Raw genomic sequence first — 14,481 nt, forward strand, 5'->3', positions numbered from 1 at the left:
GGGTGCTTGAGGCCTATCCTTGAGGCTTGAGGCCTACCCTTTGTTCCCCTCGGTGTACGATCGTGTTTATTTGTTTTTTCTCCCCATTATCTTCAATTTCTCTTTCCCACTTTCTTAACGTCCCCCCATCCCTCCCATCTAATCACTTTCTTATCTTAAATTTAAAAAAATGCTACCGTTCTCCGATTCTTCTTCTTCTTCTTCCTCCTGCTCTTTTTTTCCTCGATTTTTTTCTACAACACTTCCATGGCCTAATCTGTTACACTCTCAAACATTAATAATAATAATAACAAAAACGATCTCTTATAATGCTTCAACTTCCTCTTTCACACGTGTGGTACTCTTTACTGTATCAGAATGCACTACTCTTCTGCTATTTAAACAGACTGCTCTCAATTCGACCTTTCCTTCATACCTTGCCTAAAAAAATACAACTGTTGCAGCGTTTCTTCTCTCCATTCTCTGAATTCACCTTTTATTGCATCCCTCAAGAAATGTGTTTAATCGCATAACTGACCTAAAACTTAAAAAAAACCCCAGTTTGCTATGAATGTTCGCTTTCCATCAACCAGTCTTTTTTCCAACTTCAGTGCCAACTCACTCCTCTCACCCCTCACTCTCAAAGCAACCATCCCACTCTTTTACCTCCAAGCTTCTTTCTCACCTCTCTCAACCCCCCCTCACCTTTCTCCCACCATTCATCCCCCTCACTCATCCCTCCCATCCACAAAGCTGCCTCCTTCCACTGCCCTCTCACCTCCATCTCTTCACTCCACCTCCTCAGATCCTCAACTGCCTCCTTCCCCCTCTCTTGTTCCCCCTCTCCCCCAGCACCACAGAGCCTTTTCTCCTCCTCATTCGGCCCCCTCCCCTGCTATTCTGCAACCCCCACACTCTTTCAACAACACTCCTTACCTCCCCCCTCGTCCCTTGTCCTACCCTCCCCTTCCCCCCCCACTCCCTGCACCCAAAGCCTCCTCCCCGACCTCTTCATTAAAAGTATGGACCTCAAATGTCCAGGGCCTTCACTCAAACCTTTCAGATCTTTCCATACAGGTTGCCACTGACAAACCAGACATAATCTGCCATCTACTTGGAAATCAGCAAACATCAGTGCCCTGCACAAAAAAGGTGCAAAAACAGATCCCTGCTGTTGCAGTAATCAACAATAAACCTTTTCGATCGGCTTTATTCTCACAAAACCCATACGCATATCTACAACAACATAAATATACATAGGGTAAGAATAACAAAATACAATAACTTGTACACATAATACTGAAGGCAAACTCCATACTCTAATCCCAATTACATTCCTAATACAGTATACTACATACCATTACTGTTCCAGCACGACCCTCCACGGAGCACGCGGCATACGAGTCATCACCAGCCACCGAGTCATCACCAGCCACCGACCCCCATATACAGTGCTGCCACATCCGCCCAATCTCCGTTGCCGCCAATCACAGTACGGCACTTCATTATCACAACATTCACCCCCTTCCGAGAAATATATCTCTATAAATCTAGTCTAATAGGAGGACGAATGGTGCGACCGGATCTTCTTGGCACTGGAGGGTTATCCACAGCATCTGATTGCTGTGGAGTTGCAGGAACCATATCAGGAACGAGATCACCCCCCTCTGAGCAGGGTGCGTCTTGGGGACTACTCTGGGGAATTACATTTTCTTCAGAAGCCTGAGGTAGAATTTGGGGTTCACTCTTGGATGGGGTTCCAATTGGGGCTAAGTGTCTAACAGAGACCGTAGTTTCCCTGCCATCCGGGTAGCGAATATGGGCATAGTGGGGTCCTGCTTGGAGGAGGTCGACTTCATCCACAAGGGGATCAGTTTTATTCGTGCGTACGTGACGCTTCAGCAGGACTGGCCCAGGATTGCAGAGCCAAGTAGGCACCGAGGCTCCCGAGGAAGAACGACAAGAATAGTTCAGAAGTCTTTCATGAGGGGTAGCATTGGTTGCTGTGGACAACAGTGAACGAATTGAGTGGAGAGCATCAGGCAGAACAGTCTGCCAGCATTTGATGGGTAGATTACGGGATTTTAGAGCCGTTGTGATTGCCTTCCAAATGGTACCATTGAACCTCTCCACTTGGCCATTCCCTTGAGGATTATAGCTAGTAGTTCTGCTACCAGCGATCCCCCTACTGGCAAGGAAGTCTTGTAATTCCTTGCTCATGAAGGAGGGTCCCCGGTCCGAATGAATGTAAGCCGGCATTCCGAAAATAGCGAACAGCTGACAGAGGCACTTGATAACCGTGGAAGTGGTCATGTCGGCACAAGGAAATACAAAAGGAAACCGTGAATATTCGTCCACAATGTTAAGAAAATACTGGTTCTTATCTGTACTCGGAAGAGGCCCCTTGAAATCTATATTGAGACGCTCAAATGGCTGAGTAGCTTTTATGAGTCGAGTCTTATCTGGTTGGTGAAACTTGGGCTTGCATTCTGCGCATATTCTACAAGATCCAACAACTTGCCGGACATCCTCCACAGAATATGGCATATTCTTAGATTTCACAAAATGGTATAAGCGGGTAACCCCTGGGTGGCACAAGGCTTCGTGGAGGTTAAACAGTGAATGTCGATCGTGGCATGCCATCCCACAATAAGACCTGGAGAATGTATCAGAGGGAATGTTTTCTCGACCAGGACGATACACAATGTCAAAATCATAGCAAGATAAATCCATCCTCCAACGCATGAACTTATCATTCTTTATCTTATTTTTATGCTGCTTATCAAACATATAGCTCACTGATCGTTGATCTGTCTTTATAGTAAAATGTCTGCCTATCAAATACTGTCTCCAGTGGCGAACTGTTTCAATAATAGCCTGGGCCTCCTTCTCAATAGAAGCATGACGACATTCGGGTCCCTGAAGGGTTCGGGAAAAGAAGGCTACCGGACGTCCTGCCTGGGTGAGGACTGCAGCAATTGCTACATCCGAAGCATCGGTCTCAACTTCGAAGGGTATGGATTCGTCAATCGCCCTCACCACTGAACCTTCAATGTCTTGCTTAAGAAGATGGAAAGCCGCTTCTGCTTCCCTTGTCATGGGAAATGTAGTAGTGGCACACAGTGGGCGGATCTTGCTTGAGTAGTCATATATCCACTGTGAATAATAGGCAAAGAAGCCAAGGATGCGTCGGAGCGATTTCATGTCCCGAGGCACAGGCAAGTCCTGCAAGGGTCGGAGTCGTTCCGGATCCGGGCGCATTTCCCCTCCTTCCACCACATATCCGAGAATACTGAGCCTGTTAGTTGAAAAGATGCATTTGTCTTCATTGTAAGTTATATTCTTTCTCTTCGCAGCCTCAAGAAATTTCGTGAGATTAGCATCATGCTCTTCCTGAGTCATGCCGCAAATAGTAATGTTGTCTAAGTAAGCAAATGTTCCAACCAGTTCTTCTTCTTGGATGAATGAATCCACGATACGTTGGAAGCAAGCCACTCCGTTGGTGACGCCAAAGGGAACCCGAGCAAACTGATAAAGGCGTCCACAGGCCTCAAACGCGGTGTATGGCTTATTTTCATTTCTGATGGGGATTTGATGATACGCACTACGGAGGTCAATCGTACTAAAAACACGGTATTGAGCAATCTTGTTAACAGTGTCATCTATACGAGGCAGAGGATACCCGTCAAGAAGTGTAAATTTGTTGATAGTTTCTGAATAGTCCACGGCTAAGCGTTTCTTGTGAGTTTCGTTCTTAACGACAACAACCTGTGCACGCCAAGAGGAGTTACTGGGCTCTATAATACCTTCCTTCAACATCCTTTGAATTTCCTTTTCAATGAATTTACGATCATCGGGAGAGTACCGGCGTGATCGAGCAGCAACAGGATAACAATCAGCTGTCAAGTTGGCAAACAGTTCTGGAGGGTCAACACATAGTGTACTGAGTCCACAGATAACAAGAGGAGGCAAACTACCTCCATATGTCAGTGTAACACTATCATGCAGTCCCTGAAAATCCTGGCCCAAAACTATATCTGAACACAGCTGAGGGAGTATGGACAGACGCACATCTTGGTAGCACCGACCGTTTACTTTGATATTGACTCGACAGAACCCTGATGTTCTGGGATGGATAAAACTTTCTGAACTACCACTATCCATAAGGCCATCCAATTCCACTCCATTGAGCGTGACCCTCACAACCGCCTTTGATAACACCCCTGGGGCAGCGGCAGAAGACACAGCCGCTAGCGTTGCCTGATCAGAGGAAGTTGCACAAGCACCAGTAGCTACTGATGAAGTACTACGGCACACCTTAGCAAAATGACCCTTTTTCTGGCACTTATGACACACAGCCTCTCGTGTCGGACATTTTACACGTGGGTGTTTTAAAAAACCACAAAAGAAACATTTAACCCCCGTAGCAGCCATTACAGTTGTGGGTTCCACTTCACCGGTATTCTGATTGGATGAGGCAGCACCCAATGAACGGGAGGGTTGAATAACACAATAAGATTCTGAATTTCTTTGGGCTGAATCTAGAGATCTCGCCTGATCAAACATGGCAGCTAAATCTAAAGTCTTATTCTCTAATAAACGTTGTCTGATCAGTGGTGACTGCAGGCCGCTAATGAAGGCATCCCTGATGGATTCTTCGCAATGTTGAGTTGCTGTTACAGCCCCAAAGTTACACTCTTTACTTAACGTTTTCAGAGTCAGAAGGTATTCATCTAAGGACTCTCCGACCTGCTGGCGGCGAGTTGCAAGACGATGGCGTGCAAACACTTCATTAGTGGGCTTTACGTACTGTGACTGTAAAGTACGGATAGCCTCATCATAAATGGTACACTCAGATATAGTTTCGTATAGTCTTGGTGAGACAAAATTTGTAAGCAGACTCATCTTATCCAGATTATCCTGTGGTAGAGCTCCCAGGAAGTTTTCGAACGTCTTCAACCAGTGTTTCCATTCTTGTGCCGCCATGGGTGAACTGGGATCCGAATCCAGCCTCTCTGGTCTCAGCAAACGCTCCATTCCAGTGTAGGCCTCGGCGCTCTTCTGGTCCAATCCAACCAGGTAAGTTTTGTGAGAATAAATTATTGTTGTAGTAATCAACAATGGACCTTTTCGATCGGCTTTATTCTCACAAAACCCATACGCATATCTACAACAACATAAATATACATAGGGTAAGAATAACAAAATACAATAACTTGTACACATAATACTGAAGGCAAACTCCATACTCTAATCCCAATTACATTCCTAATACAGTATACTACATACCATTACTGTTCCAGCACGACCCTCCACGGAGCACGCGGCATACGAGTCATCACCAGCCACCGAGTCATCACCAGCCACCGACCCCCATACACAGTGCTGCCACATCCGCCCAATCTCCGTTGCCGCCAATCACAGTACAGCACTTCATTATCACAACACCTGCAACTACAGACCAATCAGCCTTCTCCCAATCATCAGCAAGGTTATGGAATCCATCATCGCTTCAGACATTAAATCCTTCCTCTTCTCCAATGGCTTGATTTCTGATCAATTTGGTTTCAGACCAGGTCACTCTACCCTGGATATCCTGCTTCTGCTCTCCCAACAATGGATGGAAGCCCTCAATGCCAGACAGGAAATCCGAGCCATATCCCTGGACATATCACCTGCTTTTGACACAGTCTGGCACCTGCTCACCAAACTCTCTTCCTATGGTATCCAAGGCCATCTCCACTCATGGCTCGCAGACTTCCTCTCCTGTTGCAGTCACCGTGTGGCCCTAATTGGAGTTCTTTCATCCCCCCTTCCTGTTCAGGCTAGAGTTCCTCAAGGTAGCGTTATGGGCCCTGTTCTTTTTCTGGTTTTCATCAATGATCTCTCCGACTCTCTGGAAAATCCTCTATATCTCTTTGCTGATGACTCCACCCTCTGCCGTACCATCTGTCATCCCTCAGACCGGCAAGCAGCAGCTTCTTCGCTCACTGTTGATCTGGATAAAAATCACAAACTGGTCCAACACGTGGAACATGTCTTTCAATCTGGACAAATGTCACACTCTCACTATGTCTCTTCGAAAGGACTGTTTAGAACCCCCCCGCCCCCCTTGCACTTTCTCAACAATCCTCTAGAAGAAGTCCTTTCTTTCAAGCTTCTCGATCTCACTATCTGCCATGACCTTTCATTTCCACATTTCAAGCCACATTTCAAGCCTCACCTCCAAAACCAGTCACCAACTGGGAATCCTCCGTCGTGCAAAGTCCTTCCTCGGCCCACCTGAGCTCCTGACCACTTACAAAGCTTTTGTTCACAGCCTGATGGAGTACTGCTCTCCCCTCTGGGCTGGTGCTCCTGCCTCCCACCTTTCTCGGCTTCACACTGTAGAAACCAAGGCATTTCGGATCATTGGCATCTCCCGCAATGAGGCTGAGTCTTTGGGCCTCTCACTCAATCACCGCAGGTTGGTCGGTGGCCTTTCTGTCTTCTACCGTCTCCTCTCCAGCCTCCCCCCCTGCTCTCTCTGCGATTTGTCCCCACCACATTTCCGCAGGGTGCTCAAGGTCCGCCAACAACCCCCTTCTGGTAAAACTACCAAAATCACGAATCGCTGCTCATCTTCACTCTTTCATTCCTCTTTTTCCCTGCCTTTGGAATAAACTCCCTCACTCTATTCATTCCCATTCTTCCCTCCAGGCCTTCAAAACAGCTGTTCACCACCACCTCTTATCCCCCATCCAAATCCTCAATCTTTTCTATCCCCGATAATCCACCCAAGCCCACCTCCTTCAAATTCCCTGCTTTCCTTCCTGAAAGTCCCTGTAATGCCCATCTTCTATTCCCCATGTTCTCCGTCCCATCCCTCTCCCTTCCACAGATCTCCAAATGTCTCTGTTCCCCACTGTTTTGTCCTCCCCCCTCCCTTCCCTCCTGTCTCATGCCCCCCTTGATGTGCGTTGTGTGTTCGCTCTCATACGAGCCTCGACAAGGTATTCAAAATATATATATATATATATATATATATATATATATATATATATATATATATATATATATATATATATATATATATATAAAAAACATTTGTGCTTTGCTGAGGGCGCCCTTCCCGCTCAGGTAACCACATGACCTCTAGTTACACGGAATGATTAGACGGAGGACACTGGAACTCGTGGTTGACTGGGTGGCGTTTGTGGTTTTAAAACAACCCACCGTACTGCAACGTTAATTGTGAGTGGTGGCACCATGTCTGGCTCTCCTGAGGACAACCGGGGATTAATCCCTCTGAGTGACAAGCTGGTGTCTCGGTACCCGTCACCGCAACAATATATATATATATATATATATATATATATATATTTAATAAAACTATTCAATTAAATAAATAAAAGAATAAAAAAGAGAATTTTTCAGTCAATGATGACAATTAAATAAATAATTGCTAAAATTATAAAATAATTATTTAGATGCAGAAGAGGCGCTTGTTACCATTGCCGAGCAATCAGTTCCAATGTAAGCAACATTGTTTTGGGTCACGTGACCTGCAGTGAGCAGCACGACTCTTATTCTGCACTGCCCGATTCTTACTCGCGAATATTTTCGTTTGTGGAATTTTTTTTCAACTGTTTTGTGATTTTTCCCTGGGATATTGCATGCCAAGTTTCGGGTGCCATGGTGGCAAGGTTTCATCCTGTATCTCGGAGGTTTTCATGTTCAACCTCAGCAGCGTATGAGCAATCGCATTTTCTTTTGTCCTCGTGACTGTTTCTAAAGCAATTGATTCTTTTATACTCGTGAGGTACCTGTGCTATGTCCAGGAGGGTCTGGGCAGTCACTGGAGACCCAATTAGTTGGGTCAACATTGGTGAAACTACAAATGCCGAATCAACGAGTCATGAAATTCGGTGGAACTCCTGACATAATTTCCTCGTTCTGCTTTAAACTCGACCTCTCTATATTTTCATTGCAAACAACATCATTCCAATCACAAATGAATACTACACCATTAATCTAACAAAATACAACATTACAAACACTCGTAAGGTAAACAAAGAGAAACGCCATTCTGACGTTATATCTTGATTGGGAGCAGCTTCGTATGGATCGAAACTTAAAATCATAATTGTATTGAGGTATTTATGAAACCACCCACCCACAGTAGGACACTGGCTGGGACCCTAAAATGTTCCACAGAAGGTTTGGCGGGGCTCGCCCCAAAACTGAGGGAGTAATTTGGAGATGGACAGACACACTCTTGTTTTGGTGTAGTGCTTTACAAAGGTGATATGGTTTCACTTTGTGAGTTTCAAAGCAAAATAAATTTGACAACACCTGATGCTCCCACACCTCTGTCTCTCTTTCTGTCTCTGAACGTATCTGGATGTTGGTTATGCCCGGATGGTGGTTATCTCTGCACATATCCAGACAGTGGTTATCTCCGCACGTATCGGAATAGTGGTTATCTCCGCACGTATCCGAGTGGTTATCTCCGCACATATCCAGGTTGTGGTTATAACCATACATGTCTGGATGGTAGTTATCTCTGGATGTGTTCAGATGGTGATTATGTCCAGTCAGACACTCCCCTCACACTAGTTTACCTTGCCTTCCCCTCATGCTGCCTTCCCCTCCCCTCCCCTCACACTTCCTTCACCTTCCTTCATGTTACCTTCGCTTCCCCCACCCTTCCTTACTCCCCCACCCTTCCTTGCTCCCCCTGACTTCCTTGATCCCTCACCCCTCCTCACTCCCCTCTGCTTCCTTGCCAACCCACCCGTCCTCAATCTCCCTACTTCCTTGCTCCTCCACCCCTCTTTTTCTCTCCCCCCCCTTTGGTATACCCATCGTCCGAACGGTGGTTAATTCCAGATGGTGGTTATATCTGGACAGACTGAAGCCTCACACTGCCTTACCTTGCACTCCCCTCACACTGCCTTCCCTTTCTGCACCACTCCTCTCTCCCATCCTCGCTCTCCCCTCCTTCCTCACTCCTCCACCCCACCTTAATCTCCCTCCATCCTCACTCCTCCTCCCTCCTCTCCCTCCCCTCACCCTACCCTCCGTCCTTTCTCCCACATCTCTCCCTTCCCTCCTTCTTACTCCCCATAATTAATATTCCCGCCAACGAAGTAACAGGTTATATTTGCAAATAAAAATATATTTCAAAGGCCTTGAGTATCCACTGGAGCACAGTCAAGACAATCATTAAGAAGTGGAAGGTGTGTGGTACCACCAAGACCCTACCTAGATCAGGCCGTCCCTCCAAAGCGGATGACCAAGCAAGGAAGAGACTGATCAGAGGCCAATGGCAACTTTGAAAGAGCTACATGCCTCTATGGCAAAGACTGGTCATTGTGTGCATGTGACAACAATATCCCAAGCACTCCACAAGTCTGACCTGTACGAGAAGGAATCCATTACTCAAAAAACCCACCTTGAGACCCGTTTGAGGTATGCAAAGAAACCACTCTGGAGATTCTGAAGCCATGTGGCAAAAAGTTTTGTGGCCTGACAAGACCAAGATGGAACTTTTTTGGCCTTGATGCAAAACGTTACATTTGGCACAAACCCAACACAGCACATCACCCAAAGAACACCTTCATTACTGTAAAGCATGGTGGTGGCAGCATCATGTCATGGGGATGTTTCTCATCAGTAGGGACTGAGGCACTTGTTAGGGTAGAAGGGAAATAAATGGAGCAAAATACAGAAAAATCCGAGAGGAAAACCTGCTGCCCTACTCAAGAAAGTTGAAATTGGGATGCAAGTTCACCTTTCAGCATGACGACGACCTATCCCAACAGACTCACAGCTGTAATTGCTGTCAAAGATGCTTCCACCAAGTATTAACTCGGGGAGGTGGACACTTCTCCAAGCAAGATATTCTAGTTTTGTATTTTTAATTAATTTTCTGAAATTTGTAGAATTTCTTTTTCACTTGGAAGTTGTGGGTTAGGATGTGTACATAAAGGTTTGGAAAAAGCCTGATTTTAATTCAATTAAATTCCAGGCTGTAAGGCAACAAAAGGTGAACATTTTGAAAAGGGGGGGGGCGGGGTGTAGACTTTCTGTAAGCACTGTATCAGATAAAATCCCAAACCCGAAATATTTTACATGTAAAAGGAGCAATGAAGTAAACTAGAGTGGAGGATCAGAATAATAAGTGTGATTTGAACACTTTTCACCCTCTTCAGCCGCATTCCCCACGTTCTCCAATCCCATTGTCTGGGCCGCTTTGTGCCCCACCCTTCACTCAGTGCTCTTTGCTCAGTCCACGCCCCTGAACCCCTCCTCATTCTCTTTTTCCTGCAGTGAACCCTCCCCATCCCTCGGAATGTCTTACTCCCGCCCATTACATCACCCTCCCCTCCCCTTTCCCTTTTCACTCCTCACCCCTGTTAAATAACTCCGGCTATTCCAAGGTTTGTATTAGTCCCTCGTTCCGGCGTGCTAACTTTGTCTATAGGGTTTACTCTGGTTCCCGACTCGATTTGCCTTGTTACCACCACCACCACCACCACCACCACCACCACCACCCCACCCACCCACTCAATTAATTCACATCCACTCCTCTCACCCGTTCATTCGAACTCTATAAACCCCCCAACCCTTCCTCCGCCCCTCGCTCCTCATTCAAGCTGCTTCGTCTGGTCGCTCTTGTTTCGAGACTGATGCTGGAGGTAAGGGATTGTGAATGTACGTGTGTGTCAAACCTTGGAGGTGCTGCAACTGTGCTATTGTACTGTAGCTCTTTTATGAAGGTGTGTGTGTGTGTGTGTGTGTGTGTGTGTGTGTGTGTGTGTGTGTGTGTGTGTGTGTGTGTGTGTTTGTGTGTGTGTGTGTGTGTGTGTGTGTGTGGTTGTTTTTGGTAAATGCAGCTCTTGTGAAGGTGCTGAAGCTCTTACTCAACATTATTAGACATGTTGTACAAAAGCAACTTCCAAGATGGCACATATCATCCATCATCCCCTTGATACCAACGGTGATGTTTGAAGGTCGATTAATTCTATTTTATCCGATGTTGAAGCTAATTGTTTCCTTGTATCACTCAAAACGTGCGTTGTGTGACGTGTGACGTCATAGTATACTTGTGCTGATGCAGCTGATGGTCTGTACTGTCTGTAGTGCCTTGTTAGGGAGACCTTTGTCTGCTGTCTATTGGCACCATGAGGGCAGCGACAGGTTAATTTGGCCAGGTGTTTCATGCTGTCATCTCATCAATGACAACTTACAATTGGTGCTGATATACCAGTACATGGTGACTGAAGTGGTAGATTATCTTCGATCGTAGTAATATCATCATCACACTCCAATGACCCGTTAGTTGGGCCAGGTGGCGAATACACTTTTCGGTTTGGCTCCTATTTTAACCAATCAGCTGGCTCTGCTTGAAGTCTGACTGAGCAGCCATGGCACAGAACCCACAGCAGTGAGGGCATTGCAATAAGTCTTTGCCCACTGAACCACCGAGCCGTTCGCTAACTAAACTAGCATGTTGTATGGAAGTGAGAGGCTTTTCGAGCTTTTACTCAGAGTAAAAGGTATGACTCCTTTGTCCAGGGTTAATGACTTTACAAGCCGAGGTCACTGTAGGAAACGGTGAGTTTGCCCCTCATTTTTATTTTCAATGAGTTTAATATTATAGTTCGTAGCATGGCTTTGTGCCCAGTGTGTGTGTGTGTGTGTGTGTGTGTGTGTGTGTGTGTGTGTGTGTGTGTGTGTGTGTGTGTGTGTGTGTGTGTGTGTGTGTGTGTGTGTGTGTGTGTGTGTGTGCAGGGGAGGGTAAATCTGTGCATTGGAGACATTCTTTTCCTCCTCCACCTTTATTTTGGAGTTGTTCCACAAGTCTCTGCCCATTTGTGACCGGATTCCGTTAGTCAACACAAGTACAGTCTCTGCACCAACTTCACCTTGTCTTGACTCGGTGGTGGCGTGGTCGTGTCCTGCGATTCGTCAGCACCTTGGCCACTTTCCAAGTTTCTTCTCTCCCAAGTCTGCTCCACTTCTCTTTCTGCCCTTCCTTCATCACATTCCTTTAGTGGCTTTTTGTTGGCAATGACAGATTTGCAATTTTATTTCAGCGTACTCTTGCCTCGATCGATGGATTTTATCAACTTCATTTAGATTCATTCTAATCACAAGGAGTCTGCAACTTCAAGTTCATAATGTGGTTGAAGTACGAAGAGGTGCCCTCGTCATTAAGTGAGAATTGGCAGTGAAATGCCTTTTTATAAATGATTGTTTTCTGAAGTTTTTTTTAATTTTTTTTTTTCCCCCATTCAATTTGCTCTCTTTTTTTTTTTTTTAAAAGAGCAATTCCAAAGAACCAGTTTCACATCGTCTTTTGCCATTTCCATTTTAAGCATGCTTTCATCTTCAAACGGCTTGGCAGTGGCAGCTGGACCGTCGGCCTGCCTTGTCATCCCCTTGTCTGCTGCATGATTGCGTGCTCTCTCGTTAAATGTTGGAATATGGGATCGTGATAGGACCATCGTTTATTAACAAAGCTCCGTATGATAGCATGACATTAGCAGACTCGTGACCTTTGCTTGCAGACGAAGCTTCGGGACTAGATGTGTTTTCACCATTCCAATATATGGTGCCTGATCTGCTGGAATTAGATTTTGGTGAAGGGGCATGAATGACTGGGGTCCTGTTTGAGCTTGGACTAGCTGTTTGGTTGGAAAATAAATTGGAGTTCCCTTACAAGGAACTTCAATGCAGGAGGCCCATCAAGCCTGTGCAATGGTTGCCAACTTGTGGTTGTTTATCCGTGCTCTATCCTTTCTAAATGCTGAGCATCAAGCAAGGAAACAGCACGTACCATTTTGAAATCTTTGGGATGACTCGAACCGCTGACTTCTCAGACGAGGAGCGGCGCTCTAACCATTACTCCACTGCATCTGTAAAAACAACTGCCATATTAAGAGGGGTTTTCCTCCATGGTAGATATTTGGAAGAACTTGCTTATTTTTGCCTTCATTCTCTTTCTTTTCTCCTTTCTCTCCAATAACTTTGTCCATTGGGAAAAAAAAAAAAGTCTTATTGAAAATCAGAAAAAAGTTGTTTCAAATGTTCTGCTATGTATTGAACCACAAATCCATTGGTGCTGTCACCACCAAATGAATGTATAAAATGTTGGCTTCTCAACCAAAGTAAGTGATTTATGCTTTAAAAAAAGATCAAAAACTAGCATCTCTTTCAAGGACAGCATACGCACCCGAAAGGGCTTATCTTGTAGATTGCCCAACCCTGAGCTGCCCCAATCGTGTCTTTGTTTACTGCTGATTGAAGAAATTTCTTTCTCTTCTTTTTTTTTTTCTTTCCACCCTTTCTCTCACATACCTCTGCCACAATTTCCTAGCCTTTTGACCCCATTCATTTTCTCATGGAGATACCTATCCATGAGAATTTGAGTTAATGCCTGGTTAGCCCTAACTACAGGTGCACCCTGAGGGCAATCCCATTGTCCTGCTCTGTGAACCCTGCAGTGCCTTATCAGACCATGCTTTCGGCAGAGCCGCCCTCCACTGCACTCAACTCCATCAACAGAGCACAGACAGGTCCGGCTGCCTTTCCCATTGTTTTAATGTAACAGTGCCTGAACCCCAAGGGACGCTGGAAATGGCCACCGATACAACATGCATGCTTGCATTGAAGAGAGTCGTGAACCATATGTTACTGTAGATTTGTATACCAAAGAAGCTGCAACACGGGATGTACTCGTCAAATAACAATGACTCAATGAACACTTGATTACATTTTTACTTTAATGGTTAAAAAAATAATTGAAACTTACTGAGAGTGGCATTTCAAATGTCTGGACAATCGAATAGGATCAGAACATTTCCCAATGCACTACGGATTCATCGTATAGGTATAGATGATTGATCTGCAACGATTGATGTTGAAGATCACCATTGCGGGTCACGTAGAGTCTTTCCTTTATTTTGCATTACGATGCGCCTTAACGCATGGTCTTGTTATTGCTTGAATTTTTGAACCGGCATCAGATTACATTTTAAACCATCAACTGTATTCTCCTGATCTGTAACACGGATTTTTATTATTGTTTCTTTGCTTAAAAATACACAAATTCTGAAAGACCATCGTGCCAATAGCATTGAGGATATTCAAGGTTCTTTGGTGAAGATGCAGACTTGCAGTGTGTAGAAGGTTTGCTTCCTTTTAACAGCTCGAGGGGTGCTGGGTCATGTGGTTTACAATAATAATATGATTTCTCTGACAAGGAAAATCCAATGTAAGAGGCCATGAGGCCTATCAAAGCCTGCGCTTGTATTATTCCCAACCTATGGTTGTTTGTGTCCATGCTCTGTCATTTTTAAATCCTGAGTGTCAAGCAAGAAAGCAACACCATTTTTAAAGTTTTTGGTATGGCATGGCCAGGGGTCAATGCACCAACTTCCCAGACTCAGAGAGGAGGATGCTCTTTCAACCCATTACAGCACCAAGGTTGGTGTCTCTCCAATCTGCTTTTTT

At 45.2% G+C, this 14,481-nt stretch overlaps 1 protein-coding gene across 3 annotated transcripts in view; it reads left to right on the plus strand.

The window, feature by feature from the left end:
- LOC147031757 (catenin delta-2-like) overlaps positions 1 to 14,481 on the plus strand; it is a 189,196-nt gene that overhangs the window by 55,189 nt on the left and 119,526 nt on the right. The window contains exon 1 of one of the 3 annotated variants that reach the window (XM_085867157.1): positions 10,382 to 10,403. The exons of 1 other annotated variant lie outside the window; for it this stretch is intronic. Coding sequence is in view for 1 of the 2 variants with exons in the window: in XM_085867135.1 (XP_085723261.1) it covers positions 10,653 to 10,661 (9 nt within the window). In the remaining variant the exon portion in view is untranslated. Of the gene's footprint in view, positions 1 to 10,381; positions 10,404 to 10,453; positions 10,662 to 14,481 lie in introns of those variants that run through there. One more of the 3 variants, XM_085867135.1, reaches the window with a different exon arrangement.

This window comes from Eptatretus burgeri, chromosome 2 (genome assembly GCF_056783735.1).
Source record: "Eptatretus burgeri isolate ZD-2024b chromosome 2, Ebu_testis_v1, whole genome shotgun sequence".
Classification (NCBI taxonomy): Eukaryota; Metazoa; Chordata; class Myxini; order Myxiniformes; family Myxinidae; genus Eptatretus; species Eptatretus burgeri.